We start from the raw sequence: 27,463 nt of genomic DNA, 5'->3' as shown, positions 1-27,463 counted from the left end.
CGCTCGTCGTGCTGAGAGGAGACCCAGAGGACCGGTGATGCAGTCTTTTGGTGCCTGCGGTTGCAGGGGGAAGATTCCGTCGACCCACGGGAGATTTCTTCAGCACTTCTAGTGCAGAGAGGAGGCAGACTACCCCCACAGCAAGCACCACCAGGAAAACAGTTGAGAAGGCGGCCGGATCAGAGTTACAAGGTCGCAGTAGTCGTCTTTGCTACTTTGTTGCAGTTTTGCCGGCTTCCAGAGCAGTCAGCGGTCGATTCCTTGGCAGAAGGTGAAGAGAGAGATGCAGAGGAGCTCTGATGAGCTCTTGCATTCGTTATCTAAAGAATTCCCCAAAGCAGAGACCCTAAATAGCCAGAAAAGGAGGTTTGGCTCCTTAGGAAGGAGGATAGGCTAGCAACACAGGTATGAGCCTATCAGAAGGAGTCTCTGACGTCACCTGCTGGCACTGGCCACTCAGAGCAGTCCAGTGTGCCAGCAGCACCTCTGTTTCCAAGATGGCAGAGGTCTGGAGCACACTGTATGAGCTCTGGGCACCTCCCAAGGGAGGTGCAGGTCAGGGGAGTGGTCACTCCCCTTTTCTTTGTCCAGTTTCGCGCCAGAGCAGGGCTGGGGGATCCCTGAACCGGTGTAGACTGGCTTATGCAGAGATGGGCACCATCTGTGCCGATCAAAGCATTTCCAAAGGCTGGGGGAGGCTACTCCTCCCCAGCCCTGACACCTTATTCCAAAGGGAGAGGGTGTAACACCCTCTCTCTGAGGAAGTCCTTTGTTCTGCCTTCCTGGGCCAAGCCTGGCTGGACCCCAGGAGGGCAGAAACCTGTCTGAGGGGTTGGCAGCAGCTGCAGTGAAAACCCCGGGAAAGGTAGTTTGGCAGTACCCGGGTCTGTGCTAGAGACTCAGGGGATCATGGAATTGTCTCCCCAATGCCAGAATGGCATTGGGGTGACAATTCCATGATCTTAGACATGTTACATGGCCATGTTCGGAGTTACCATTGTGACGCTATACATATGTCATGACATATGTATAGTGCACGCGTGTAATGGTGGCCCCGCACTCACAAAGTCTGGGGAATTTGCCCTGAACAATGTGGGAGCACCTTGGCTAGTGCCAGGGTGCCCACACACTAAGTAACTTAGCACCCAACCTTTACCAGGTAAAGGTTAGACATATAGGTGACTTATAAGTTACTTAAGTGCAGTGGTAAATGGCTGTGAAATAACGTGGACGTTATTTCACTCAGGCTGCAATGGCAGGCCTGTGTAAGAATTGTCAGAGCTCCCTATGGGTGGCAAAAGAAATGCTGTAGTCCATAGGGATCTCCTGGAACCCCAATACCCTGGGTACCTCAGTACCATATACTAGGGAATTATAAGGGTGTTCCAGTATGCCAATGTAAATTGGTGAAATTGGTCACTAGCCTGTTAGTGACAATTTGGAAAAAAATGAGAGAGCATAACCACTGAGGTTCTGGTTAGCAGAGCCTCAGTGAGACAGTTAGTCATAACACAGGCAACACATACAGGGCACACTTATGAGCACTGTGACACATACAACTAAAACAACATATATACAGTGAAATATGGGGGTAACATGCCAGGCAAGATGGTACTTTCCTACATGTACATAGGCAGCAGAGGGTGCGCTGACATCATAGACAGGACTGTAATACTGCACAGAGGTAGCAGAGGGATCCTAGACACCGTACACAGAACTATAATTCTGTACATAGGCAGCAGAGGACGTAGAGACATCATAGACGGAACTGTAATACTGTACAGAGGTAGCAGAGGGTGTACAAACACTACACAGAGAACTGTAATACTGTACAGGGGCAGTAGAGCGTGCACAGACACCATACAAAGAACTGTAATACTGTACATAGGCTGCAGATGCCGCACAGACACAATACACATAACTGTAATACTGTACAGAGGCAATGAGGGAGCACAGACAACGTACACAGAACTATAATACTGTACAGATGCAGCAGAGGGAGCCCAGACAACATATACAGAACTGTAATACTGTACAGAGGCATCAGAGGGAGCCCAGACACCATACACAGAACTGTAATACTGTACATAGGCAGCAGAGGGAGCCCAGACACCATACACAGAACTGTAATAGTGTATAGAGGCAACGGAGGGAGCACAGACACCATACAAAGAACTGTAATACTGTACACAGGCAGCAGCGGGAGCCCAGACACTATACACAGAACTATAATACTGTACATAGGCAGCAGAGGGCGCACAAACACCACACACAGAACTGTAATACTGTACAGAGGCAGCAGAGTGTGCACAGACACAATACACAGAACTGTAATACTGTACAGAGGCAGCAGAGGGAGCCCAGACACCATACACAGAACTGTAACACTGTACATAGGCAACAGAGGACGCACAGACATCATAGACAGAACTGTAATGCTGTACATAGGCAGCAGAGGACGTACAAACACTACATAGAGAACTGTAATACTGTACAGAGGCAGCAGAGGGCGCACACACACCGCACACAGAACTAAACAGAGGGTGCACAAACACTATACACAGAACTATAGCAGATTACAGAGACAGAAGAGGGTGCATAGACATCATACACAGAACAGTAGGAGTGTATGGAAAGAGCAGAGGGAACACAGGCACCATACACAGACCTACTGCACTGTACAGAGACAGCACAGTGAGCATGGACAACAGACACAGAACTACAGGACTGTATGGACACATTAGACAGACTTCATACACAGAACCATAGAAGTGTATGGAAAGAACAGAGGGAGCAAAAACACTACACACCGAACTGTAATACTGCACAGAGGCAGCAGAGGGAGCCCAGACACCATACACAGAACTGTAATAGTGTATAGAGGCAACGGAGGGAGCACAGACACCATACAAAGAACTGTAATACTGTACACAGGCAGCAGCGGGAGCCCAGACACTATACACAGAACTATAATACTGTACATAGGCAGCAGAGGGCGCACAAACACCACACACAGAACTGTAATACTGTACAGAGGCAGCAGAGGGAGCATGGACACCATATACAGAACTGTAATACTGTACAGAGGCAGCAGAGGGAACACAGACACCATATACAGAACTGTAGTACTGTACAGAGGTAGCAGAAGGAGCACAGACACCATATACAGAACTGTAATACTGTACAGAGGCAGCAGAGGATGCACAGACACCATAGATAGAACTGTAATACTGTACAGAAGCAGCAGAGGGAGCCAGGACACCATATACAGAGCTATAATACTGTACATAGGCAGCAGAGGAAGCACAGACACCATACACAGAACTGTAATAATATACAGAGGCAGCAGAGAGAGCTCAGACACCATACAGGGAGTGCAGAATTATTAGGCAAATTAGTATTTTGACCACATCATCCTCTTTATGCATGTTGTCTTACTCCAAGCTGTATAGGCTCGAAAGCCTACTACCAATTAAGCATATTAGGTGATGTGCATCTCTGTAATGAGAAGGGGTGTGGTCTAATGACATCAACACCCTATATCAGGTGTGCATAATTATTAGGCAACTTCCTTTCCTTTGGCAAAATGGGTCAAAAGAAGGACTTGACAGGCTCAGAAAAGTCAAAAATAGTGAGATATCTTGCAGAGGGATGCAGCACTCTTAAAATTGCAAAGCTTCTGAAGTGTGATCATCGAACAATCAAGCGTTTCATTCAAAATAGTCAACAGGGTCGCAAGAAGCGTGTGGAAAAACCAAGGCGCAAAATAACTGCCCATGAACTGAGAAAAGTCAAGCGTGCAGCTGCCACGATGCCACGATGCCACTTGCCACCAGTTTGGCCATATTTCAGAGCTGCAACATCACTGGAGTGCCCAAAAGCACGAGGTGTGCAATACTCAGAGACATGGCCAAGGTAAGAAAGGCTGAAAGACGACCACCACTGAACAATACACACAAGCTGAAACGTCAAGACTGGGCCAAGAAATATCTCAAGACTGATTTTTCTAAGGTTTTATGGACTGATGAAATGAGAGTGAGTCTTGTTGGGCCAGATGGATGGGCCCGTGGCTGGATTGGTAAAGGGCAGAGAGCTCCAGTCCGACTCAGACGCCAGCAAGGTGGAGGTGGAGTACTGGTTTGGGCTGGTATCATCAAAGATGAGCTTGTGGGGCCTTTTCGGGTTGAGGATGGAGTCAAGCTCAACTCCCAGTCCTACTGCCAGTTCCTGGAAGACACCTTCTTCAAGCAGTGGTACAGGAAGAAGTCTGCATCCTCCAAGAAAAACATGATTTTCATGCAGGACAATGCTCCATCACACGCGTCCAAGTACTCCACAGCGTGGCTGGCAAGAAAGGGTATAAAAGAAGGAAATCTAATGACATGGCCTCCTTGTTCACCTGATCTGAACCCCATTGAGAACCTGTGGTCCATCATCAAATGTGAGATTTACAAGGAGGGAAAACAGTACACCTCTCTGAACAGTGTCTGGGAGGCTGTGGTTGCTGCTGCACGCAATGTTGATGGTGAACAGATCAAAACACTGACAGAATCCATGGATGGCAGGCTTTTGAGTGTCCTTGCAAAGAAAGGTGGCTATATTGGTCACTGATTTGTTTTTGTTTTGTTTTTGAATGTCAGAAATGTATATTTGTGAATGTTGAGATGTTATATTGGTTTCACTGGTAATGATAAATAATTGAAATGGGTATATATTTTTTTTTGTTAAGTTGCCTAATAATTATGCACAGTAATAGTCACCTGCACACACAGATATCCCCCTAACATAGCTAAAACTAAAAACAAACTAAAAACTACTTCCAAAAATATTCAGCTTTGATATTAATGAGTTTTTTGGGTTCATTGAGAACATGGTTGTTGTTCAATAATAACATTAATCCTCAAAAATACAACTTGCCTAATAATTCTGCACTCCCTGTACACAGAACTATATTACTGTACAGAGGCAGCAGAGGGAGCACAGACACCATACATAGAACTGTAATACCGCACGAAGCAGCAGAGGGAGCACAGGCACCATACACAGAACTGTAATACTGTACAGAGGCAGCAGAAGGAGCACAAAACTGTACAGAGACAGCAGAGGGAGCACAGACACCATACACAGAACTGTAATTCTTTATGGAGGCAGCAGAGGGACCCCAGACATCATACACAGAACTGTAATAATATCCAGAGGCAGCAGAGAGAGCTCAGACACCATACAGAGAACTATAATACTGTACATGGGCAGCAAAGAGAGCTTGGACACTATACACAGAACTGTAATACCGCACAGAGGCAGCAGAGGGAGCCCAGACACCGTATACAGAAATATAATACTGTACATAGGCAACAGAGGGCACACGGACACCATACACAGAACTAAAATGCAGTACATAGGCAGCAGAGGGAGCACAGACACCATACACAGAACTATAATACTGTACAGAGGCAGCAGAGGGAGCACAGACACCATACACAGAACTGTAATACTGTACAGAGGCAGCAGAGGGAGCACAGACACCATGCATAGAGCCATAGCAGATTACCGAGACAAACGAGGGAGCACAAACAGTACACACAGAACTGTAATACTATACAGAAACAGCAGAGAGCGCAACAACATCATACACAGAACCATAGTAGGTTATGGAAAGAGCAGAGAAAGCACAAACACTACAGACAGAACTTTAATGCTGAACAGAGACAGAAGAGGGCACACAGACACCATACACAGATACACAGAAGTATATCAGATTACAGAGCCAGCAGAGGGAGCAGTGACACAGTACACAGAACTATAGGACTGTACAGACACAGCAGAGGGTGCATAGACACCATACACAGAACCATAGGATTATATGAAGACAGTAGATGGTACACAGGCACCATACCCGTACTACAACACAGTACGGACACAGCAGAGAGTGCTCAGGCACCGTACAATGAACTGTAGCACTGAAAGGAGACAGCAGAGGGAGCAGTGACACCATAGGCCAAATTGTATCACTATACAGACAAAGCAGCAGGTGCACAGACACCATACACAGAAGTATAGGGCTGTATAAACCCAGCAGAGGGTGCACAGACACCATACACACAACTGCAGGACTGTCTGAACACAGCACAGGGTGCACGGACATCATAACCAGAACTACAGGACTGTATGAACACAGCACAAGGTGCATGGACACCATGCACAGAACTACAGAACTGTATGAACACAGCACAGGGTGCATGGACACCATACACAGAATTACAGGACTATAGGAATACAGCAGAGTGTGCATGGACACCATACACAGAACTACAGGACTGTATGAACACAGCAGAGGGTGCACGGACACCATACACAGAACTACAGGACTGTATGAACACAGCACAGGGTCCATGGACACCATACACAGAACTACAGGACTGTATGAACACAGCACATGGTCCATGGACACCATACACAGAACTACAGGACTGTATGAACACAGCACAGTGTGCACGGAAACCAAACACAGAACTACAGGACTGTATGAACACAGCACAGGGTGCACGGACATGACACACAGAGCTATAGGACTGTATGAACACAGCAGAGGGTGCACGGACACCATACACAGAACTATAGAACTGTATGAACACAGCAGAGGGTGCACGGACACCATGCACAGAACTATTGGACTGTATGAACAAAGCAGAGTGTGCATGGACACCATACACAGAACTACAGGACTGTATGAACACAGCACAGGGTCCATGGACACCATGCACAGAACTACAGGACTGTATGAACACAGCACAGGGTGCACGGACACCATACACAGAACTACAGGACTATATGAATACAGCAGAGTGTGCATGGACACCATACACAGAGCTACAGGACTGTATGAACACAGCACAGGGTCCATGGACACCATGCACAGAACTACAGGACTGTATGAACACAGCAGAGGGTGCACGGAAACCAAACAGAGAACTACAGGACTGTATGAATACAGCACAGGGTGCACGGACAAGACACACAGACCTATAGGACTGTATGAACACAGCAGAGGGTGCACGGACACCATACACAGAACTATAGAACTGTATGAACACAGCAGAGGGTGCACGGACAACATGCACAGAACTATAGGACTGTATGAACAAAGCAGAGTGTGCATGGACACCATACACAGAACTACAGGACTGTATGAACACAGCACAGGGTCTATGGACACCATACACAGAACTACAGGACTGTATGAACACAGCACAGGGTGCACGGAAACCAAACACAGAACTACAGGACTGTATGAACACAGCACAGGGTGCACGGACATGACACACAGAGCTATAGGACTGTATGAACACAGCAGAGGGTGCACGGACACCATACACAGAACTATAGAACTGTATGAACACAGCAGAGGGTGCACGGACACCATGCACAGAACTATAGGACTGTATGAACACAGCAGAATGTGCATGGACACCATACACAGAACTACAGGACTGTATGAACACAGCACAGGGTGTATGGAAACCAAACACAGAACTATAGGACTGTATGAACACAGCAGAGGGTGCATGTAGGAGGCTGGGCTGGCTTGTAGTGAGTACCAAGGGGTACTTACACCTTGCACCAGGCCCAGGTATTCCTTATTAGTGTATAGGGTGTCTAGCAGCTTAGGCTGATAGATAATGGTAGCTTAGCAGAGCAGCTTAGGCTGAACTAGGAGACGAGTGAAGCTCCTACAGTACCACTAGTGTCAAATGCACAATGTCATAGGAAAACACAATACACAGATATACTAAAAATAAAGGTACTTTATTTTTATGACAATATTGTGAGAAAGTAGCCTCTTTCTAGCCTTGTTACCCCCACTTTTGGCCTGTTTGTGAGTGTATGTCAGGGTGTTTTCACTGTCTCACTGGGATCCTGCTAGCCAGGGCCCAGTGCTCATAGTGAAAACCCTATGTTTTCAGTATGTTTGTTATGTGTCACTGGGACCCTGCTAGTCAGGACCCCAGTGCTCATACGTTTGTGGCCTATATGTATGTGTCACCTGTATTATGACTAACTGTCTCACTGAGGCTCTGCTAACCAGAACCTCAGTGGTTATGCTCTCTCATTTCTTTCAAATTGTCACTAACAGGTTAGTGACCAATTTTACCAATTTACATTGGCTTACTGGAACACCCTTATAATTCCCTAGTATATGGTACTGAGGTACCCAGGGTATTGGGGTTCCAGGAGATCCCTATGGGCTGCAGCATTTCCTTTGCCACCCATAGGGAGCTCTGACAATTCTTACACAGGCCTGCCACTGCAGCCTGAGTGAAATAACGTCCACGTTATTTCACAGCCATTTTACACTGCACTTAAGTATATAAGTCACCTATATGTCTAACCTTTACCTGGTAAAGGTTGGGTGCAAAGTTACTTAGTGTGAGGGCACCTTGGCACTAGCCAAGGTGCCCCCACATTGTTCAGGGCAAATTCCCCTGACTTTGTGAGTGCGGGGACACCATTACACGTGTGCACTACATATAGGTCACTACCTATATGTAGCTTCACAATGGTAACTCCGAATATGGCCATGTAACATGTCTATGATCATGGAATTGCCCCCTCTATGCCATCCTGTCATAGTTGGCACAATCCCATGATCCCAGTGGTCTGTAGCACAGACCCTGGTACTGCCAAACTGCCTTTCCTGGGGTTTCACTGCAGCTGCTGCTGCCAACCCCTCAGACAGGTTTCTGCCCTCCTGGGGTCCAGCCAGGCTTGGCCCAGGATGGCAGAACAAAGGACTTCCTCTGAGAGAGGGTGTTACACCCTCTCCCTTTGGAAAATGGTGTGAAGGCAGGGGAGGAGTAGCCTCCCCCAGCCTCTGGAAATGCTTTCATGGGCACACATGGTGCCCATTTCTGCATAAGCCAGTCTACACCGGTTCAGGGACCCCTTAGCCCTGCTCTGGCGCAAAACTGGACAAAGGAAAGGGGAGTGACCACTCCCCTGACCTGCACCTCCCCTGGGAGGTGTCCAGAGCTCCTCCAGTGTGCTCCAGTGTAGGAAAGTACCATCTTGCCTGGCATGTTACCCCCATTTTTCACTGTATATATGTTGTTTTAGTTGTATGTGTCACTGGGACCCTGTCATCCAGGGCCCCAGTGCTCATAAGTGTGCCTGAATGTGTTACCTGTGTAGTGACTAACTGTCTCACTGAGGCTCTGCTAATCAGAACCTCAGTGGTTATGCACTCTCATTTCTTTCCAAATTGTCACTAACAGGCTAGTGACCAATTTCACCAATTTACATTGGCTTACTGGAACACCCTATAATTCCCTAGTATATGGTACTGAGGTACCCAGGGTATTGGGGTTCCAGGAGATCCCTATGGGTTGCAGCATTTCTTTTGCCACCCATAGGGGGCTCTGACAATTCTTACACAGGCCTGCCACTGCAGCCTGAGTGAAATAACGTCCACGTTATTTCACAGCCATTTTACACTGCACTTAAGTAACTTATAAGTCACCTATATGTCTAACCTTTACCTGGTAAAGGTTAGGTGCAAAGTTACTTAGTGTGAGGGCACCCTGGCACTAGCCAAGGTGCCCCCACATTGTTCAGGGCCAATTCCCCGGACTTTGTGAGTGCGGGGACACCATTACACGCGTGCATTACATATAGGTCACTACCTATACGTAGTTTCACAATGGTAACTCCAAATATGGCCATGTAACATGTCTATGATCATGGAATTGCCCCCTCTATGCCATCCTGGCATAGTTGGCACAATCCCATGATCCCAGTGGTCTGTAGCACAGACCCTGGTACTGTCAAACTGCCTTTTCAGGGGTTTCACTGCAGCTGCTGCTGCTGCCAACCCCTCAGACAGGCTTCTGCCCTCCTGGGGTCCAGCCAGGCCTGGCCCAGGATGGCAGAACAAAGGACTTCCTCTGAGAGAGGGTGTTACACCCTCTCCCTTTGGAAAATGGTGTGAAGGCAGGGGAGGAGTAGCCTCCCCCAGCCTCTGGAAATGCTTTCATGGGCACATTTGGTGCCCATTTCTGCATAAGCCAGTCTACACCGGTTCAGGGACCCCTTAGCCCTGCTCTGGCGCGAAACTGGACAAAGGAAAGGGGAGTGACCACTCCCCTGACCTGCACCTCCCCTGGGAGGTGTCCAGAGCTCCTCCAGTGTGCTCCAGACCTCTGCCATCTTGGAAACAGAGGTGCTGCTGGCACACTGGACTGCTCTGAGTGGCCAGTGCCACCAGGTGACGTCAGAGACTCCTTCTGATAGGCTCCTTCAGGTGTTGCTAGCCTATCCTCTCTCCTAGGTAGCCAAACCCTCTTTTCTGGCTATTTAGGGTCTCTGTCTCTGGGGAAACTTTAGATAACGAATGCAAGAGCTCATCCGAGTTCCTCTGCATCTCTCTCTTCACCTTCTGCCAAGGAATCGACTGCTGACCGCGCTGGAAGCCTGCAAAACTGCAACATAGTAGCAAAGACGACTACTGCAACTCTGTAACGCTGATCCTGCCGCCTTCTCGACTGTTTTCCTGGTGGTGCATGCTGTGGGGGTAGTCTGCCTCCTCTCTTCACTAGAAGCTCCGAAGAAATCTCCCGTGGGTCGACGGAATCGTTCCCCTGCAACCGCAGGCACCAAAGAACTGCATCACCGGTCCCCTGGGTCTCCTCTCAGCACGACGAGCGAGGTCCCTTGAATCCAGCAACTCTGTCCAAGTGACTCCCACAGTCCAGTGACTCTTCAGTCCAAGTTTGGTGGAGGTAAGTCCTTGCCTCCCCACGCCAGACTGCATTGCTGGGAACCGCGACTTTTGCAGCTACTCCGGCCTCCGTGCACTTCCGGTGGAAATCCTTTGTGCACAGTCCATCCTGCGTCCACGGCACTCTAACCTGCATTGCACGACCTCCTAAGTTGTTCTCCGGCGACGTGGGACTCCTTTGTGCGACTTCGGGTGAGCACTGTTTCACGCATCCTCGTAGTGCCTGTTTCTGGCATTTCTCCGGGTGCTGCCTGCTGCTGAGAGGGCTCCTTGTCTTGCTCGACGTCCCTTCTGTCTCCTGACGCAATTTGCGACATCCTGGTCCCTCCTGGGCCATAGCAGCATCCAAAAACGCTTACTGCACGATTTGCAGCTAGCAAGGCTTGTTGGTGTTTTTTCGGCGGGAAAACACTTCTGCACAACTCTCCACAGCGTGTGGGATCCGTCCTCTAAAGGGGAAGTCTCTAGCCCTTGTCGTTCCTGCAGAAACCTAAGCTTCTTCTGTCCAGTAGAAGCTTCTTTGCACCCACAGCTGGCATTTCCTGGGCATCTGCCCATCTCCGACTTGCTTGTGACTTTTGGACTTGGTCCCCTTGTTCCACAGGTACCCTCGACTGGACATCCATCGTTGTTGCATTGCTGGTTTGTGTCTTTCCTGCAGAATTCCCCTATCACGACTTCTATGTCCTTTGGGGAACTTTAGTGCACTTTGCACTCACTTTTCAGGGTCTTGGGGTGGGCTATTTTTCTATAGCGGACCAAGTCCAAAAGTCACGATCAAGTCGAGAGTGGGCAGATGCCCAGGAAATGCCAGCTGTGGGTGCAAAGAAGCTGCTACTGGACAGTAGAAGCTGAGGTTTCTGCAAGAACGACAAGGGCAATTGGCGACATCATGGTCCCTCCTGGGCACCCTCCACAAGCACTCTGCACCAGCGGCAGGCCCCTGGCCTAAGAGCTCATGACTGGTTCTAGAGCGTAGGGGGTGCCTTCATGTATTTTGCAGGCCCCCCCTCACGTTTTGTTGCAATTCTCATATGTGGAACTAGTAGGAGGAGTGGGCGGGGCCAGTTGGGAAGTGGGCGTTCCTCTGGGAAGGTTGGAATATCAGGAGGGATGTGAGCAGCAGCCTGCTGAAGAAAGATTTTGGGCAGCTTCACTTATTTATTAAAAAAATCAAGGGCTAACTATACTGTTATGTTAAGTTATAATAAAAGCCCCCTGCTGTGGTCATTTCATGCTATAAAGTTAACAAAAGTAAAAATAAATCATTAAAAATACCTTTTCCCCCGGTGCTCAGCGCAGACGGTCCTGCTGTCCTGGCAAGCCTTGGTTGACTCGTTGATCTGACTGAAGTGCGTTTGTCTGTTAAAAGGAAACAGAAGCTACTGGAGAAAGGGTCCATACTCAAGGGAGGGCAAGGAGCAGGGGATTGGGGGTCCTGCTTTAGATTGGTCAGTGTGAGAGGAATATAGGTGTGTCAAGGTGCATCACAGAGGAGCAGGTGTGTGGACATGTGAGTCTGAAAGGAGCAGAGGTGTGTAGACTTGTGAGTGTGAGAGAAGGAGAGGTGTGTCAGGTGCACCACAAATGAGCAGGTGTGTAGACGTGTGAGAGAAGGACAGGTGTGTCAGGGAGCCTCACAGAGGAGCAGGTGTGTAGTCTTATGAGTGAGAGTAGAGGTGTGTGAAGGAGCCTCACAGAGGAGCAGGTGTGTAGTCTTATGAGTGAGAGTAGAGCTGTGTGAAGGAGCCTCACAGAGAAGCAGGTGTGTAGACTTGTAAGTGAGAGGAGTAGAGGTGTGTGAAGGAGCCTCACAGAGGAGCAGGTGTGTAGTCTTGTGAGTGAGAGGAGCAGAGGTGTGTCAAGGAGCCTCACAGAGGAGCAGGTGTGTAGTCTTGTGAGTGAGAGGAGCAGAGGTGTGTCAAGGAGCCTCACAGAGGAGCAGGTGTGTAGTCCTGTGAATGTTAAGGGCTAGAAGTGTGTCAAGAAGCCTCACAAAGGAGCAGGTGTGTAGTCTTGTGAGTGAGAGGACCAAAGGTGTGTCAATGTGCATCTAAGAGGAGCAGGTGTGTAGTCTTGTGAGTGGGAGGAGCTGAGGTGTGTCAAGGAGCCTCAGATGTGTCAATGTGCATCTAAGAGGAGCAGGAGTGTAGTCGTGTGAGTGAGAGGACCAGAGGTGTGTCAATGTGCATCTAAGAGGAGCAGGTGTGTAGTCTTGTGAGTGAAAGACAGGTGTGTCAGGGACCCTCACAGAGGAGCAGGTGTGTAGTCATGTGAGTGAGACGAGCAGAGGTGTGTCAATGTGCATCTAACAGGAGAAGGTGTGTGGTCTTGTGAGTGAGAGGAGAGGTGTGTGAAGGAGCCTCAGAGAGGAGCAGGTGTGTTCTCTTGTGAGTGAGAGGACCAGAGGTGTGTGAAGGAGCCTCACAGAGGAGCAGGTGTGTAGTCTTGTGAGTGAGAGGACCAAAGGTGTGTCAATGAGCATCTAAGAGGAGCAGGTGTGTAGTCTTGTGAGTGGGAGGAGCTGAGGTGTGTCAAGGAGCCTCAGGTGTGTCAATGTGCATCTAAGAGGAGCAGGTGTGTAGTCGTGTGAGTGAGAGGACCAGAGGAGTGTCAATGTGCATCTAAGAGGAGCAGGTGTGTAGTCTTGTGAGTGAAAGGAGTAGAGGTGTGTCAAGAAGCCTCACAGAGGAGCAGGTGTGTAGTATTATGAGTGAGAGTAGAGGTGTGTGAAGGAGCCTCACAGAGGAGCAGGTGTGTAGTCTTATGAGTGAGAGTAGAGGTGTGTGAAGGAGCCTCACAGAGGAGCAGGTGTGTAGACTTGTGAGTGAGAGGAGTAGAGGAGTGTGAAGGAACCTCACAGAGGAGCAGGTGTGTAGTCTTGTGAGTGAGAGGAGCAGAGGTGTGTCAAGGAGCCTCACAGAGGAGCAGGTGTGTAGTCTTGTGAGTGAGAGGAGCAGAGGTGTGTCGAGGTACATCTAAGAGGAGCAGGTGTGTAGTCCTGTGAGTGAGAGGATCAGAGGTGTATCAAGGAGCCTGACAGAGGAGCAGTTGTGTAGACTTGTGAGTCAGAGGACCAGAGGTGTGTCAAGGAGCCTAACAAAGGAGCAGGTGTGTAGACTTGTGAGTGAGAGGAATAAAGGTGTGTCAAGGAGTCTAACAGAGGAGCAGGTGTGTAGACTTGTGAGTGAGAGGAATAGAGGTGTGAGAAGGAGACTAACAGAGAAGCAGGTGTGTAGACTTTTGAGTGAGAGGAGTAGCGGTGTGTCAAGGAGCACCGCAGAGGAGCATGTGTGTAGACTTGTGAGAGAAGGACAGGTGTGTCAGGGAGCCTCACAGAGGAGCAGGTGTGTAGTCTTATGAGTGAGAGTAGAGGTGTTTGAAGGAGACTCACAGAGGAGCAGGTGTGTAGTCTTATGAGTGAGTGTAGAGGTGTGTGAAGGAGCCTCACAGAGGAGCAGGTGTGTGGACTTGTGAGTGAGAGGAGTAGAGATGTGTGAAGGAGCCTCACAGAGGAGCAGGTGTGTAGTCCTGTGAGTGAGAGGAGCAGAGGTGAGTAAAGGAGCCTCACAGAGGAGCAGGTGTGTAGTCTCGTGAATGAGAGGAGCAGAGGTGTATCAAGGAGCCTCACAGAGTAGCAGGTGTGTAGTCTTGTGAGTGAGAGGAGCAGAGGTGTGTCGCGGTACATCTAAGAGGAGCAGGTGTGTAGTTTTGTGAGTGAGAGGAGCAGAGGTGTGTCAAGGAGCCTGACAGAGGAGCAGGTGTGTAGTCTTGTGAATGTTAAGGGCCAGACTTGTATCATGAAGCCTCACAGAGGAGCAGGTGTGAAGTCTTGTGAGTGAGAGGACTAGAGGTGTGTCAAGGAGCCTCAAAGAGGAGCAGGTGTGTAGTCTTGTGAGTGAGAGAAGCAGAGGTGTGTCAAGGAGCCTCACATAGTTGCAGGTGTGTAGTCTTGTGAGTGAGAGGAGTAGAGGTGTGTCAAGGAGCCTCACAGAGGAGCAGGTGTGTAGTCCTGTGAGTGAGAGGAGCAGAGGTGTGTTGAGGTACATCTAAGAGGAGCAGGTGTGTAGTCCTGTGAGTGAGAGGAGGAGAGGTGTGTCAAGGAACCTGACAGAGGAGCTGGTGTGTAGTCTTGTGGATGTTAAGGGCCAGAGTTGTATCGAGGAGCCTCACAGAGGAGCAGGTGTGTAGTCCTGTGAATGTTAAGGGCTAGAAGTGTGTCAAGGAGCCTCACAGAGGAGCAGGTGTGTGGTCTTGTGAGTGAGAGGACCAAAGGTGTGTCAATGTGCATCTAAGAGGAGCAGGTGTGTAGTCTTGTGAGTGAGAGGAGCAGAGGTGTGTCAAGGAGCCTCAGGTGTGTCAATGTGCATCTATTAGGAGCAGGTGTGTAGTTGTGTGAGTGAGAGGACCAGAGATGTGTCAATGTGCATCTAAGAGGAGCAGCTGTGTTGTCTTGTGAGTAAAAGACAGGTGTGTCAGGGACCCTCACAGAGGAGCAGGTGTGTGTTCTTGTGAGTAAGAGGAGCAGAGGTGTGTCAATGTGCATCTAACAGGAGCAGGTGTGTAGTCTTGTGAGTGAGAGTAGAGGTGTGTGAAGGAGCCTCACAGGGGAGCAGGTGTGTGGTCTTGTGAGTGAGAGGACCAGAGGTGTGTCAAGGAGCCTCACAGAGGAGCAGGTGTGTAGTCTTGTGAGTGAGAGGACCAAATGTGTGTCATTGTGCATCTAAGAGGAGCAGGTGTGTAGTCTTGTGAGTGGGAGGAGCTGAGGTGTGTCAAGGAGCCTCAGGTGTGTCAATGTGCATATAAGAGGAGCAGGTGTGTAGTCGTGTGAGTGAGAGAACCAGAGGTGTGTCAATGTGCATCTAAGAGGAGCAGGTGTGTAGTCTTGTGAGTGATAGGAGTAGAGGTGTGTCAAGAAGCCTCACAGAGGAGAATGTGTGCAGTCTTGTGAATGTTAAGGGCCAGAGTTGAATCAAGGAGCCTCACAGAGGAGCAGGTGTGTAGACTTGTGAGTGAGAGGAGTAGAGGTGTGTCAAGGAGCCCCACAGAGGAGCAGGTTTGTAGACTTATGAGTGAGAGTAGAGGTATGTGAACGAGCCTCACAGAGGAGCAGGTGTGTAGACTTGTCAGTGAGAGGAGTAGAGGTGTGTGAAGGAGCCTCACAGAGGAGCAGGTGTGTAGACTTGTGAGTGAGAGGAGGAGAGGTGTGTGAAGGAGCCTCACAGAGGAGCAGGTGTGTAGTCTTGTAAGTGAGAGGAGCAGAGGTGTGTCAAGGAGCCTCACAGAGGAGCAGGTTGTAGTCTTGTGAGTGAGAGGAGCAGAGGTGTGCCGAGGTACATCTAAGAGGAGCAGGTGTGTAGTCCTGTGAGTGAGGGAGCAGAGGTGTGCCAAGGAGCCTGACACAGGAGCAGGTGTGTATTCTTGTGAATGTTAAGGGCCAGAGTTGTATCAAGGAGCCTCACAGAGGAGCAGGTGTGTAGTCCTGTGAATGTTAATGGCTAGAAGTGTGTCAAGGAGCCTCACAGAGGACCAGGTGAATAGTCTTGTGAGTGAGAGGAGCAGAGGTGTGTCAAGGAGCCTGACAGAGGGGCAGGTGTGTAGACTTGTGAGTGAGAGGACCAGAGGTGTGTCAAGGAGCCTGACAGAGGAGCAGGCGTGTAGACTTGTGAGTGAGAGGACCAGAGGTGTGTCAAGGAGCCTGACAGAGGAGCAGGTGTATAGATTTGTGAGTAAGAGGAGTAGAGGTGTGTGAAGGAGCTTCATAGAGGAGCAGGTGTGTAGTCTTGTGAGTGAGAGGAGCAGTGGTGTGTCAAGTAGCCTCACAGAGGAGCAGGTGTGTAGTCTTGTGAGTGAAAGGAGCAGAGGAGTGTCAAGGAGCCTCACAGAGGAGCATGTGTGTGGACTTATGAGTGAGAGTAGAGGTATGTGAAGGAGCCTCACAGAGGAGCAGGTGTGTAGTCTTATGAGTGAGAGTAGAAGTGTGTGAAGGAGCCTCACAGAGGAGCAGGTGTATAGACTTGTGAGTAAGAGGAGTAGAGGTGTGTGAAGGAGCTTCATAGAGGAGCAGGTGTGTAGTCTTGTGAGTGAGAGGAGCAGTGGTGTGTCAAGTAGCCTCACAGAGGAGCAGGTGTGTAGACTTGTGAGTGAGAGGAGTAGAGGTGTGTCAAGGAGCCCCACAGAGGAGCAGGTTTGTAGACTTATGAGTGAGAGTAGAGGTATGTGAAGGAGCCTCACAGAGGAGCAGGTGTGTAGACTTGTCAGTGAGAGGAGTAGAGGTGTGTGAAGGAGCCTCACAGAGGAGCAGGTGTGTAGACTTGTGAGTGAGAGGAGGAGAGGTGTGTGAAGGAGCCTCACAGAGGAGCAGGTGTGTAGTCTTGTAAGTGAGAGGAGCAGAGGTGTGTCAAGGAGCCTCACAGAGGAGCAGGTTGTAGTCTTGTGAGTGAGAGGAGCAGAGGTGTGCCGAGGTACATCTAAGAGGAGCAGGTGTGTAGTCCTGTGAGTGAGGGAGCAGAGGTGTGCCAAGGAGCCTGACAGAGGAGCAGGTGTGTAGTCCTGTGAATGTTAATGGCTAGAAGTGTGTCAAGGAGCCTCACAGAGGACCAGGTGAATAGTCTTGTGAGTGAGAGGACCAGAGGTGTGTCAAGGAGCCTGACAGAGGAGCAGGTGTGTAGACTTGTGAGTGAGAGGACCAGAGGTGTGTCAAGGAGCCTGACAGAGGAGCAGGTGTGTAGTCTTGTGAATGTTAAGGGCCAGAGTTGTATCAAGGAGCCTCACAGAGGAGCAGGTGTGTAGTCCTGTGAATGTTAAGGGCTAGAAGTGTGTCAAGGAGCCTCACAGAGGAGCAGGTGTGTAGTCTTGTGAGTGAGAGGACCAAAGGTGTGTCATTGTGCATCTAAGAGGAGCAGGTGTGTAGTCTTGTGAGTGGGAGGAGCAGAGGTGTGTCAAGGAGCCTCAGCAGTGTCAATGTGCATCTAAGAGGAGCAGGTGTGTATTCGTGTGAGTGAGAGGACCAGAGGAGTGTCAATGTGCATCTAAGAGGAGCAGGTGTGTAGTCTTGTGAGTGAAAGACAGGTGTGTCAGGGACCATCACAGAGGAGCAGGTGTGTAGTCTTGTGAGTGAGAGGAGCAGAGGTGTGTCAATGTGCATCTAACAGGAGCAGGTGTGTAGTCTTGTGAGTGAGAGGAGAGGTGTGTGAAGGAGCCTCACAGAGGAGCAGGTGTGTAGTCTTGCGAGTGAGAGGACCAGAGGTGTGTCAAGGAGCCTCACAGAGGAGCAGGTGTGTAGACATGAGAGTGAAAGGAGCAGAGGTGTGTCAAGGAGCCTCACAGAGGTGCAGGTGTGTAGTGTTGTGAGTGAGAGGACCAAAGGTGTGTCAATGTGAATCTAAGAGGAGCAGGTGTGCAGTCTTGTGAGTGAGAGGAGCAGAGGTGTGTCAAGGAGCCTCACAGACGAGCAGGTGTGTAGTCTTGGGAGTAAGAGGACCAGAGGTGTGTCAATGTGCATCCAAGAGGAGCAGGTGTGTAGTCGTGTGAGTGAGAGGACCAGAGGTGTGTCGATGTGCATCTAAGAGGAGCAGGTGTGTAGTCTTGTGAGTGAAAGACAGGTGTGTCAGGGAGCCTCACAGAGGAGCAGGTGTGTAGTATTATGAGTGAGAGTAGAGGTGTGTGAAGGAGCCTCACAGAGGAGCAGGTGTGTAGTTTTATGAGTGAGAGTAGAGGTGTGTGAAGGAGCCTCACAGAGGAGCAGGTGTATAGACTTGTGAGTAAGAGGAGTAGAGGTGTGTGAAGGAGTTTCATAGAGGAGCAGGTGTGTAGTCTGGTGAGTGAGAGGAGCAGTGGTGTGTCAAGTAGCCTCACAGAGGAGCAGGTGTGTAGTCTTGTGAGTGAAAGGAGCAGAGGTGTGTCAAGGAGCCTCACAGAGGAGCATGTGTGTAGTCTTGTGAGTGAGAGGGGTAGAGGTGCGTCAAGGAGCCTCACAGAGGAGAAGGTGTGTAGTCTTGTGAATGTTAAGGGCCAGAGTTGTATCAAGGAGCCTCACAGAGGAGCAGGTGTGTAGACTTGTCGGTGAGAGGAGTAGAGGTGTGTGAAGGAGCCTCACAGAGAAGCAGGTGTGTAGACATTTGAGTGAGAGGAGTAGAGGTGTGTCAAGGAGCCCTGCAGAGCAGCAGGTGTGTAGACTTGTGAGAGAAGTACAGGTGTGTCAGGGAGTCTCACAGAGGAGCAGGTGTGTAGTCTTATGAGTGAGAGTAGAGGTGTGTGATGGAGCCTCACAGGGGAGCAGGTGTGTAGTCTTATGAGTGAGAGTAGAGGTGTGTGAAGGAGCCTCACAGAGGAGCAGGTGTGTAGACTTGTGAGCGAGAGGAGTAGAGGTGTGTGAAGGAGCCTCACAGAGGAGCAGGTGTGTAGTCTTGTGAGTGAGAGGAGCAGAGGTGTGTCAAGGAGCCTCACAGAGGAGCAGGTGTGTAGTCTTGTGAGTGAGAGGAGCAGAGGTGTGTCGAGGTACATCTAATAGGAGCAGGTGTGTAGTCTTGTGAGTGAGAGGAGCAGAGGTGTGTCAAGGAGCCTCACAGAGGAGCAGGTGTGTAGTCTTGTGAGTGAGAGGAGCAGAGGTGTGTCAAGGAGCCTCACAGAGGAGCAGGTGTGTAGTCTTGTTTTGAGTGAGAGGAGCAGAGGTGTGTCGAGGTACATCTAAGAGTAGCAGGTGTGTAGTCCTGTGAGTGAGAGGAGCAGAGGTGTGTCAAGGAACCTGACAGAGGGGCTGGTGTGTAGTCTTGTGAATGTTAAGGGCCAGAGTTGTATCAAGGAGCCTCACAGAGGAGCAGGTGTGTAGTCCTGTGAATGTTAATGGCTAGAAGTGTGTCAAGGAGCCTCACAGAGGAGCAGGTGTGTAGTCTTGTGAGTGAGAGGAGCAGAGGTGTGTCAAGGAGCCTGACAGAGGAGCAGGTGTGTAGACTTGTGAGTGAGAGGACCAGAGGTGTGTCAAGGAGCCTGACAGAGGAGCAGGTGTGTAGTCTTGTGAATGTTAAGGGCCAGAGTTGTATCAAGGAGCCTCACAGAGGAGCAGGCGTGTAGTCCTGTGAATGTTAAGGGCTAGAAGTGTGTCAAGGAGCCTCACAGAGGAGCAGGTGTGTAGTCCTGTGAAGGTTAAGGGCTAGAAGTGTGTCAAGGAGCCTCACAGAGGAGCAGGTGTGTAGTCTTGTGAGTGAGAGGACCAAAGGTGTGTCAATGTGCATCTAAGAGGAGCAGGTGTGTAGTCTTGTGAGTGAGAGGAGCAGAGGTGTATCAAGGAGCCTCACAGAGGAACAGGTGTGTAGTCTTGTGAGTGAGAGGAGCAGAGGTGTGTCAAAGGAGCCTCAGGTGTGTCAATGTGCATCTAAGAGGAGCAGGTGTGTAGTCGTGTGAGTGAGAGGACCAGAGGTGTGTCAATGTGCATCTAAGAGGAGCAGGTGTGTAGTCTTGTGAGTGAGAGGAGTAGATGTGCATCAAGGATCCTCACAGAGGAGCAGGTTTGTAGTCTTGTGAGTGAGAGGAGTAGAGGTGTGTCAAGAAGCCTCACAGAGGAGAAGGTGTGTAGTCATGTGAATGTTAAGGGCCAGGGTTGTATCATGGAGCCTCACAGAGGAGTAGGTGTGTAGACTTGTGAGTGAGAGGAGTAGAGGTGTGTGAAGGAGCGTCACAGAGAAGCAGGTGTGTAGACTTGTGAGTGAGAGGAGTAGAGGTGTGTCAAGGAGCCCCTCAGAAGAACAGGTGTGTAGACTTGTGAGAGAAGGACAGGTGTGTCAGGGAGCCTCACAGAGGAGCAGGTATGTAGTCTTATGAGTGAGAGTAGAGGTGTGTGAAGGAGCCTCACAGAGGAGCAGGTGTGTAGACTTGTGAGTGAGAGGAGTAGAGGTGTGTGAAGGAGCCTCACAGAGGAGCAGGTGTGTAGTATTGTAAGTGAGAGGAGCAGAGGTGTGTCAAGGAGCCTCACAGAGGAGCAGGTGTGTAGTCTTGTGAGTGAGAGGAACAGAGGTGCGTCAAGGAGCCTCACAGAGGAGCAGGTGTGTAGACTTGTGAGTGAGAGGAGCAGAGGTGTGTTGAGGTACATCTAAGAGGAGCAGATGTGTAGTCTTGTGAGTGAGAGGAGCAGAGGTGTGTCAAGGAGCCTGACAGAGGAGCAGGTGTGTAGTCTTGTGAATGTTAAGGGCCAGAGTTGTATCAAGGAGCCTCACAGAGAAGCAGGTGTGTAGTCCTGTGAATGGTAAGGGCTAGAAGTGTGTCAAGGAGCCTCACAGAGGAGCAGGTGTGTAGTCTTGTGAGTGAGAGGAGCAGAGGTGTGTCAAGGAGCCTGACAGAGGAGCAGGTGTGTAGACTTGTGAGTGAGAGGACCAGAGGTGTGTCAAGGAGCCTCACAGAGGAGCAGGTGTGTAGTCTTGTGAGTGAGAGGAGCAGAGGTGTGTCAAGGAGCCTCACAGAGGGGCTGGTGTGTAGTCTTGTGAATGTTAAGGGCCAGAGTTGTATCAAGGAGCCTCACATAGGAGCAGGTGTGTAGTCCTGTGAATGTTAATGGCTAGAAGTGTGTCAAGGAGCCTCACAGAGGAGCAGGTGTGTAGTCTTGTGAGTGAGAGGAGCAGAGGTGTGTCAAGGAGCCTGACAGAGGAGCAGGTGTGTAGACTTGTGAGTGAGAGGACCAGAGGTGTGTCAAGGAGCCTCACAGAGGAGCAGGTGTGTAGTCTTGTGAGTGAGAGGAGCAGAGGTGTGTCAAGGAGCCTCACAGAGGAGCAGGTGTGTAGTCTTGTTTTGAGTGAGAGGAGCAGAGGTGTGTCGAGGTACATCTAAGAGTAGCAGGTGTGTAGTCCTGTGAGTGAGAGGAGCAGAGGTGTGTCAAGGAGCCTGACAGAGGGGCTGGTGTGTAGTCTTGTGAATGTTAAGGGCCAGAGTTGTATCAAGGAGCCTCACAGAGGAGCAGGTGTGTAGTCCTGTGAATGTTAATGGCTAGAAGTGTGTCAAGGAGCCTCACAGAGGAGCAGGTGTGTAGTCTTGTGAGTGAGAGGAGCAGAGGTGTGTCAAGGAGCCTGACAGAGGAGCAGGTGTGTAGACTTGTGAGTGAGAGGACCAGAGGTGTGTCAAGGAGCCTGACAGAGGAGCAGGTGTGTAGTCTTGTGAATGTTAAGGGCCAGAGTTGTATCAAGGAGCCTCACAGAGGAGCAGGCGTGTAGTCCTGTGAATGTTAAGGGCTAGAAGTGTGTCAAGGAGCCTCACAGAGGAGCAGGTGTGTAGTCCTGTGAAGGTTAAGGGCTAGAAGTGTGTCAAGGATTCTCACAGAGGAGCAGGTGTGTAGTCTTGTGAGTGAGAGGACCAAAGGTGTGTCAATGTGCATCTAAGAGGAGCAGGTGTGTAGTCTTGTGAGTGAGAGGAGCAGAGGTGTATCAAGGAGCCTCACAGAGGAACAGGTGTGTAGTCTTGTGAGTGAGAGGGGCAGAGGTGTGTCAAAGGAGCCTCAGGTGTGTCAATGTGCATCTAAGAGGAGCAGGTGTGTAGTCGTGTGAGTGAGAGGACCAGAGGTGTGTCAATGTGCATCTAAGAGGAGCAGGTGTGTAGTCTTGTCAGTGAGAGGAGTAGATGTGCATCAAGGATCCTGACAGAGGAGCAGGTTTGTAGTCTTGTGAGTGAGAGGAGTAGAGGTGTGTCAAGAAGCCTCACAGAGGAGAAGGTGTGTAGTCATGTGAATGTTAAGGGCCAGGGTTGTATCAAGGAGCCTCACAGAGGAGTAGGTGTGTAGACTTGTGAGTGAGAGGAGTAGAGGTGTGTGAAGGAGCGTCACAGAGAAGCAGGTGTGTAGACTTGTGAGTGAGAGGAGTAGAGGTGTGTCAAGGAGCCCCTCAGAAGAACAGGTGTGTAGACTTGTGAGAGAAGGACAGGTGTGTCAGGGAGCCTCACAGAGGAGCAGGTATGTAGTATTGTAAGTGAGAGGAGTAGAGGTGTGTGAAGGAGCCTCACAGAGGAGCAGGTGTGTAGTATTGTAAGTGAGAGGAGCAGAGGTGTGTCAAGGAGCCTCACAGAGGAGCAGGTGTGTAGTCTTGTGAGTGAGAGGAGCAGAGGTGCGTCAAGGAGCCTCACAGAGGAGCAGGTGTGTAGACTTGTGAGTGAGAGGAGCAGAGGTGTGTTGAGGTACATCTAAGAGGAGCAGATGTGTAGTCTTGTGAGTGAGAGGAGCAGAGGTGTGTCAAGGAGCCTGACAGAGGAGCAGGTGTGTAGTCTTGTGAATGTTAAGGGCCAGAGTTGTATCAAGGAGCCTCACAGAGAAGCAGGTGTGTAGTCCTGTGAATGGTAAGGGCTAGAAGTGTGTCAAGGAGCCTCAGAGAGGAGCAGGTGTGTAGTCTTGTGAGTGAGAGGACCAGAGGTGTGTCAAGGAGCCTCACAGAGGAGCAGGTATATAGACTTGTGAGTGAGAGGACCAGAGGTGTGTCAAGGATTCTGACAGAGGAGCAGGTGTGTAGTCTTGTGAATGTTAAGGGCCAGAAGTGTGTCAAGGAGCCTCACAGAGGAGCAGGCATGTAGTCCTGTGAATGTTAAGGGCTAGAAGTTTGTCAAGGAGCCTCACAGAGGAGCAGGTGTGTAGGCTTGTGAGTGAGAGGAGCAGAGGTGTGTCAAAGGAGCCTCAGGTGTGTCAATGTGCATCTAAGAGGAGCAGGTGTGTAGTCGTGTGAGTGAGAGGACCAGAGGTGTGTCAATGTGCATCTAAGAGGAGCAGGTGTGTAGTCTTGTCAGTGAGAGGAGTAGATGTGCATCAAGGATCCTCACAGAGGAGCAGGTTTGTAGTCTTGTGAGTGAGAGGAGTAGAGGTGTGTCAAGAAGCCTCACAGAGGAGAAGGTGTGTAGTCATGTGAATGTTAAGGGCCAGGGTTGTATCAAGGAGCCTCACAGAGGAGTAGGTGTGTAGACTTGTGAGTGAGAGGAGTAGAGGTGTGTGAAGGAGCGTCACAGAGAAGCAGGTGTGTAGACTTGTGAGTGAGAGGAGTAGAGGTGTGTCAAGGAGCCCCTCAGAAGAACAGGTGTGTAGACTTGTGAGAGAAGGACAGGTGTGTCAGGGAGCCTCACAGAGGAGCAGGTATGTAGTCTTATGAGTGAGAGTAGAGGTGTGTGAAGGAGCCTCACAGAGGAGCAGGTGTGTAGACTTGTGAGTGAGAGGAGTAGAGGTGTGTGAAGGAGCCTCACAGAGGAGCAGGTGTGTAGTATTGTAAGTGAGAGGAGCAGAGGTGTGTCAAGGAGCCTCACAGAGGAGCAGGTGTGTAGTCTTGTGAGTGAGAGGAGCAGAGGTGCGTCAAGGAGCCTCACAGAGGAGCAGGTGTGTAGACTTGTGAGTGAGAGGAGCAGAGGTGTGTTGAGGTACATCTAAGAGGAGCAGATGTGTAGTCTTGTGAGTGAGAGGAGCAGAGGTGTGTCAAGGAGCCTGACAGAGGAGCAGGTGTGTAGTCTTGTGAATGTTAAGGGCCAGAGTTGTATCAAGGAGCCTCACAGAGAAGCAGGTGTGTAGTCCTGTGAATGGTAAGGGCTAGAAGTGTGTCAAGGAGCCTCACAGAGGAGCAGGTGTGTAGTCTTGTGAGTGAGAGGACCAGAGGTGTGTCAAGGAGCCTCACAGAAGAGCAGGTATTTTTGACTTGTGAGTGAGAGGACCAGCGGTGTGTCAAGGATTCTGACAGAGGAGCAGGTGTGTAGTCTTGTGAATGTTAAGGGCCAGAAGTGTGTCAAGGAGCCTCACAGAGGAGCAGGCGTGTAGTCCTGTGAATGTTAAGGGCTAGAAGTTTGTCAAGGAGCCTCACAGAGGAGCAGGTGTGTAGGCTTGTGAGTGAGAGGACCAAAGGTGTGTCAATGTGCATCTAAGAGGAGCAGGTGTGTAGTCTTGTGAGTGAGAGGAGCAGAGGTGTGTCAAGGAGCCTCAGGTGTGTCATTGTGCATCTAAGAGGAGCAGGTGTGTAGTCTTGTGAGTGAGAGGAGCAGAGGTGTGTCAATGTGCATCTAAGAGGAGCAGGTGTGTAGTCTTGTGAATGTTAAGGGCCAGAAGTGTGTCAAGGAGCCTCACAGAGGAGCAGGTGTGTAGTCCTGTGAATGTTAAGGGCTAGAAGTGTGTCAAGGAGCCTCACAGAGGAGCAGGTGTGTAGGCTTGTGAGTGAGAGGACCAAAGGTGTGTCAATGTGCATCTAAGAGGAGCAGGTGTGTAGTCTTGTGAGTGAGAGGACCAGAGGTGTGTCAAGGAGCCTCACAGAGGAGCAGGTGAGTAGGCTTGTGAGTGAGCATGGAGAAGATTGGTATAGCATGCAGAAATACTGACCAGAGACCCTCAGGTGCACAGTGGACTGCATAAAGCGTCCAAGAGTCATTAACTGCACTGTGTAATCTCCCGCATCACTTAGTCTGAGTTTGGTAATCCGCAGGGATCCATTCTGCAGCCTCACTTCTCTGCCAGTGTGCTTAGGTCCAAGAGATGATGTAATTATAGGTCCAAGGTTTGGCTTATATGTAGGTTCAATTTTAGACTTATTTATAGGTCGAAGGTTTGGATCATTTATATGTCCAAGGTTTGGTTTATTTGTAGGTCCAATGGTTGGTTCTTTTAATGTTTTTAGGTTGTACATCAGGATCATGTTGTGTCGAGATATGGCATTTCCAGGTGCTCTGTACCAGGTCAACTTCTGAAAAGTCCCATAAAATGAAACAGACAAGACAACATCTCCTCCCACAAAGGGTGCCTCTGGAACCGGGGTGATGAAAACTTGAGATGTAGCTTCTCCAATCCCAACACTCAGAAGGCCTAGAAAGAGGGAAGAAAAGTTAGTTAACATAAAAGCACTGTGTGAGGTCAGAGGAGAAAAGAGGAGAATGCCTGTGTGTGCAGTTTTAAACTGCCATTTTGACCTGGCGAAATAACTCTTTTTAATCTTTTTTTTAAATACATATAAGTCACCCCATTTGCTTTTAAGTTTTACATGTCCTGGTAGTGAAAAACTAGTAAAATCATTTTTCACTACTGCAAGGACTATCTCTCCTAAAGGATAACATTGGAGCTGTCTTCCTAAATTGTATAACTCTAATTTTCAAATGGAAAGAGATAACTGGGTCAAGCTTGGTGTCTCTGAGATCCCAATATAAAGTCCTAATTCATGGTGAAGTCGGATTTTAGATTGCCATTCTGAAAATACCCCTTTTCACTACAACTCAGAATAGGTACAATATCAAACTGTTATTGAGTTGGTCTGTTTACAAGTCTGGTAATTCTAGGGGTACTGTTTGTCACAATCGTTCCTCCCAGAATGTGGACCAACGGTTTCTAATTGGTTTGGAGGATAAAACGCTTGCTCCATGCATATCTGCAGAATTTATCCATAGTCCTCGAACAAGCCAATAGTTATTTTTCAATAACTGAGTAGTGGACCTCTGAGAAATCTTGACAAAAAAAACACTGTGAATTCCTCATCCCTGTTTTTCTGAATAAGCATGGCACCTAAACCATAACCTGTAGCATCAACAATCAAGCAACTTGTAAGAGTAGGATCAAATGGTTTCACAGCTTTAACACTCACTAGCTATAGTTTGATCCATTGACAAACATTTTGCCACTCCTCATCCCAAGTAAACATCATATTTTCCTTCAAAAGATTACAGGTGTTTACTGATTGTTCTTATCCTGGATGCATGAGCAGGGATGAAACGTGATCAGATTTCACTCAAGCCTAACAAAGAATTAACAGCAATCTTGTCTACGTCTTGACACTGAAAGGGTAGCAATGATTGTAGGAGGCTGGCCCGGCTTGTAGTGGGTACCAATGCTATTTACACCTTGTGCCAGGTCCAGTTATCCCTTATTAGTAGAGTGTAGTAGTGTTCTAGAAGCTTAGGCTGATAGAGGTAGCTATAGCAGAGCAGCTTAGGCTGAACTAGGAGACATGCAAAGCTCATGCAATACCACTTATATCATGTTGGTACTATATCATAAGAATGACAATACTCATAGTTACTAAAAATAAAGGTAATTTATTTTAGTGACAATGTGCCAAAAATATCTCAGAGGATATACTCCCTTAGGAGGTAAGTAACAGAATATTCACAATTAACCAAATCAGGTAAGTAAAACAGTCAGAAAGTAGTGCAAACACTGTAAAACACAATAGGATGCAATAGGCCGAGGGGCAACACAAACCATATACTAAGTAAGTGGAATGCGAACCACAAATGCACCCCTAGGCAAGTGTAGTGTGTAGATAGTCGCTGGGAGTGTGAGTAAACACAAAGGGTGTAAAGGAGACCCTACCCTAGGACCCTGGAAAGTAGGAGTAAAGTACTACTATTTCCCCCAAAACACACTAAAGTCATGATAAAGGATTTTGCAAGGACCACAACAGACTGCAAAGCACTGAAGACGGATTCCTAGACCGGAAGACCTGCAAAGGAAGGGGACCAAGGCCAAGAGTCACTAAAGTGTCCAAGGGGGGCAGGAGCCCACCAAACCCCAGATGAAGGTGCAAAATGGCTGCCTCCAATTGGAAGAAGATGATGGTTTTGCACCAACAAAAGGAGGTAAGAGGTTCTTCTTCATGCAGAAGATGTCCCACGGCGTGCTGGAGGATGCAGAGTTGTTTCCTTGTCAAAATACTGCAAACAAGCCTTGCTACCTGCAAGAGTCGCAGTTGGAGAAAAAAGATGCTGCCCGGG

General features: G+C 49.3%; 1 protein-coding gene across 2 annotated transcripts in view; it reads right to left on the bottom strand.

Moving 5' to 3' along the window:
• Positions 1-27,463, bottom strand: part of LOC138246678 (uncharacterized) — a 182,738-nt gene that overhangs the window by 39,031 nt on the left and 116,244 nt on the right. For both annotated transcript variants that reach the window (XM_069201439.1, XM_069201440.1), the window contains exons 3-4: positions 25,086-25,565; positions 12,053-12,136 (exon numbers count right to left, since the gene is read on the bottom strand). In XM_069201439.1, coding sequence (XP_069057540.1) covers positions 12,053-12,136; positions 25,086-25,565 — 564 coding nt within the window. The remainder of the gene's footprint in view (positions 1-12,052; positions 12,137-25,085; positions 25,566-27,463) is intronic.

The sequence above is a fragment of the Pleurodeles waltl genome, chromosome 7 (assembly GCF_031143425.1).
Source record: "Pleurodeles waltl isolate 20211129_DDA chromosome 7, aPleWal1.hap1.20221129, whole genome shotgun sequence".
Taxonomy (NCBI): domain Eukaryota; kingdom Metazoa; phylum Chordata; class Amphibia; order Caudata; family Salamandridae; genus Pleurodeles; species Pleurodeles waltl.
Note: the sequence above shows the minus strand (reverse complement) of the source record. Positions and strands in the feature narration are given on the sequence as shown.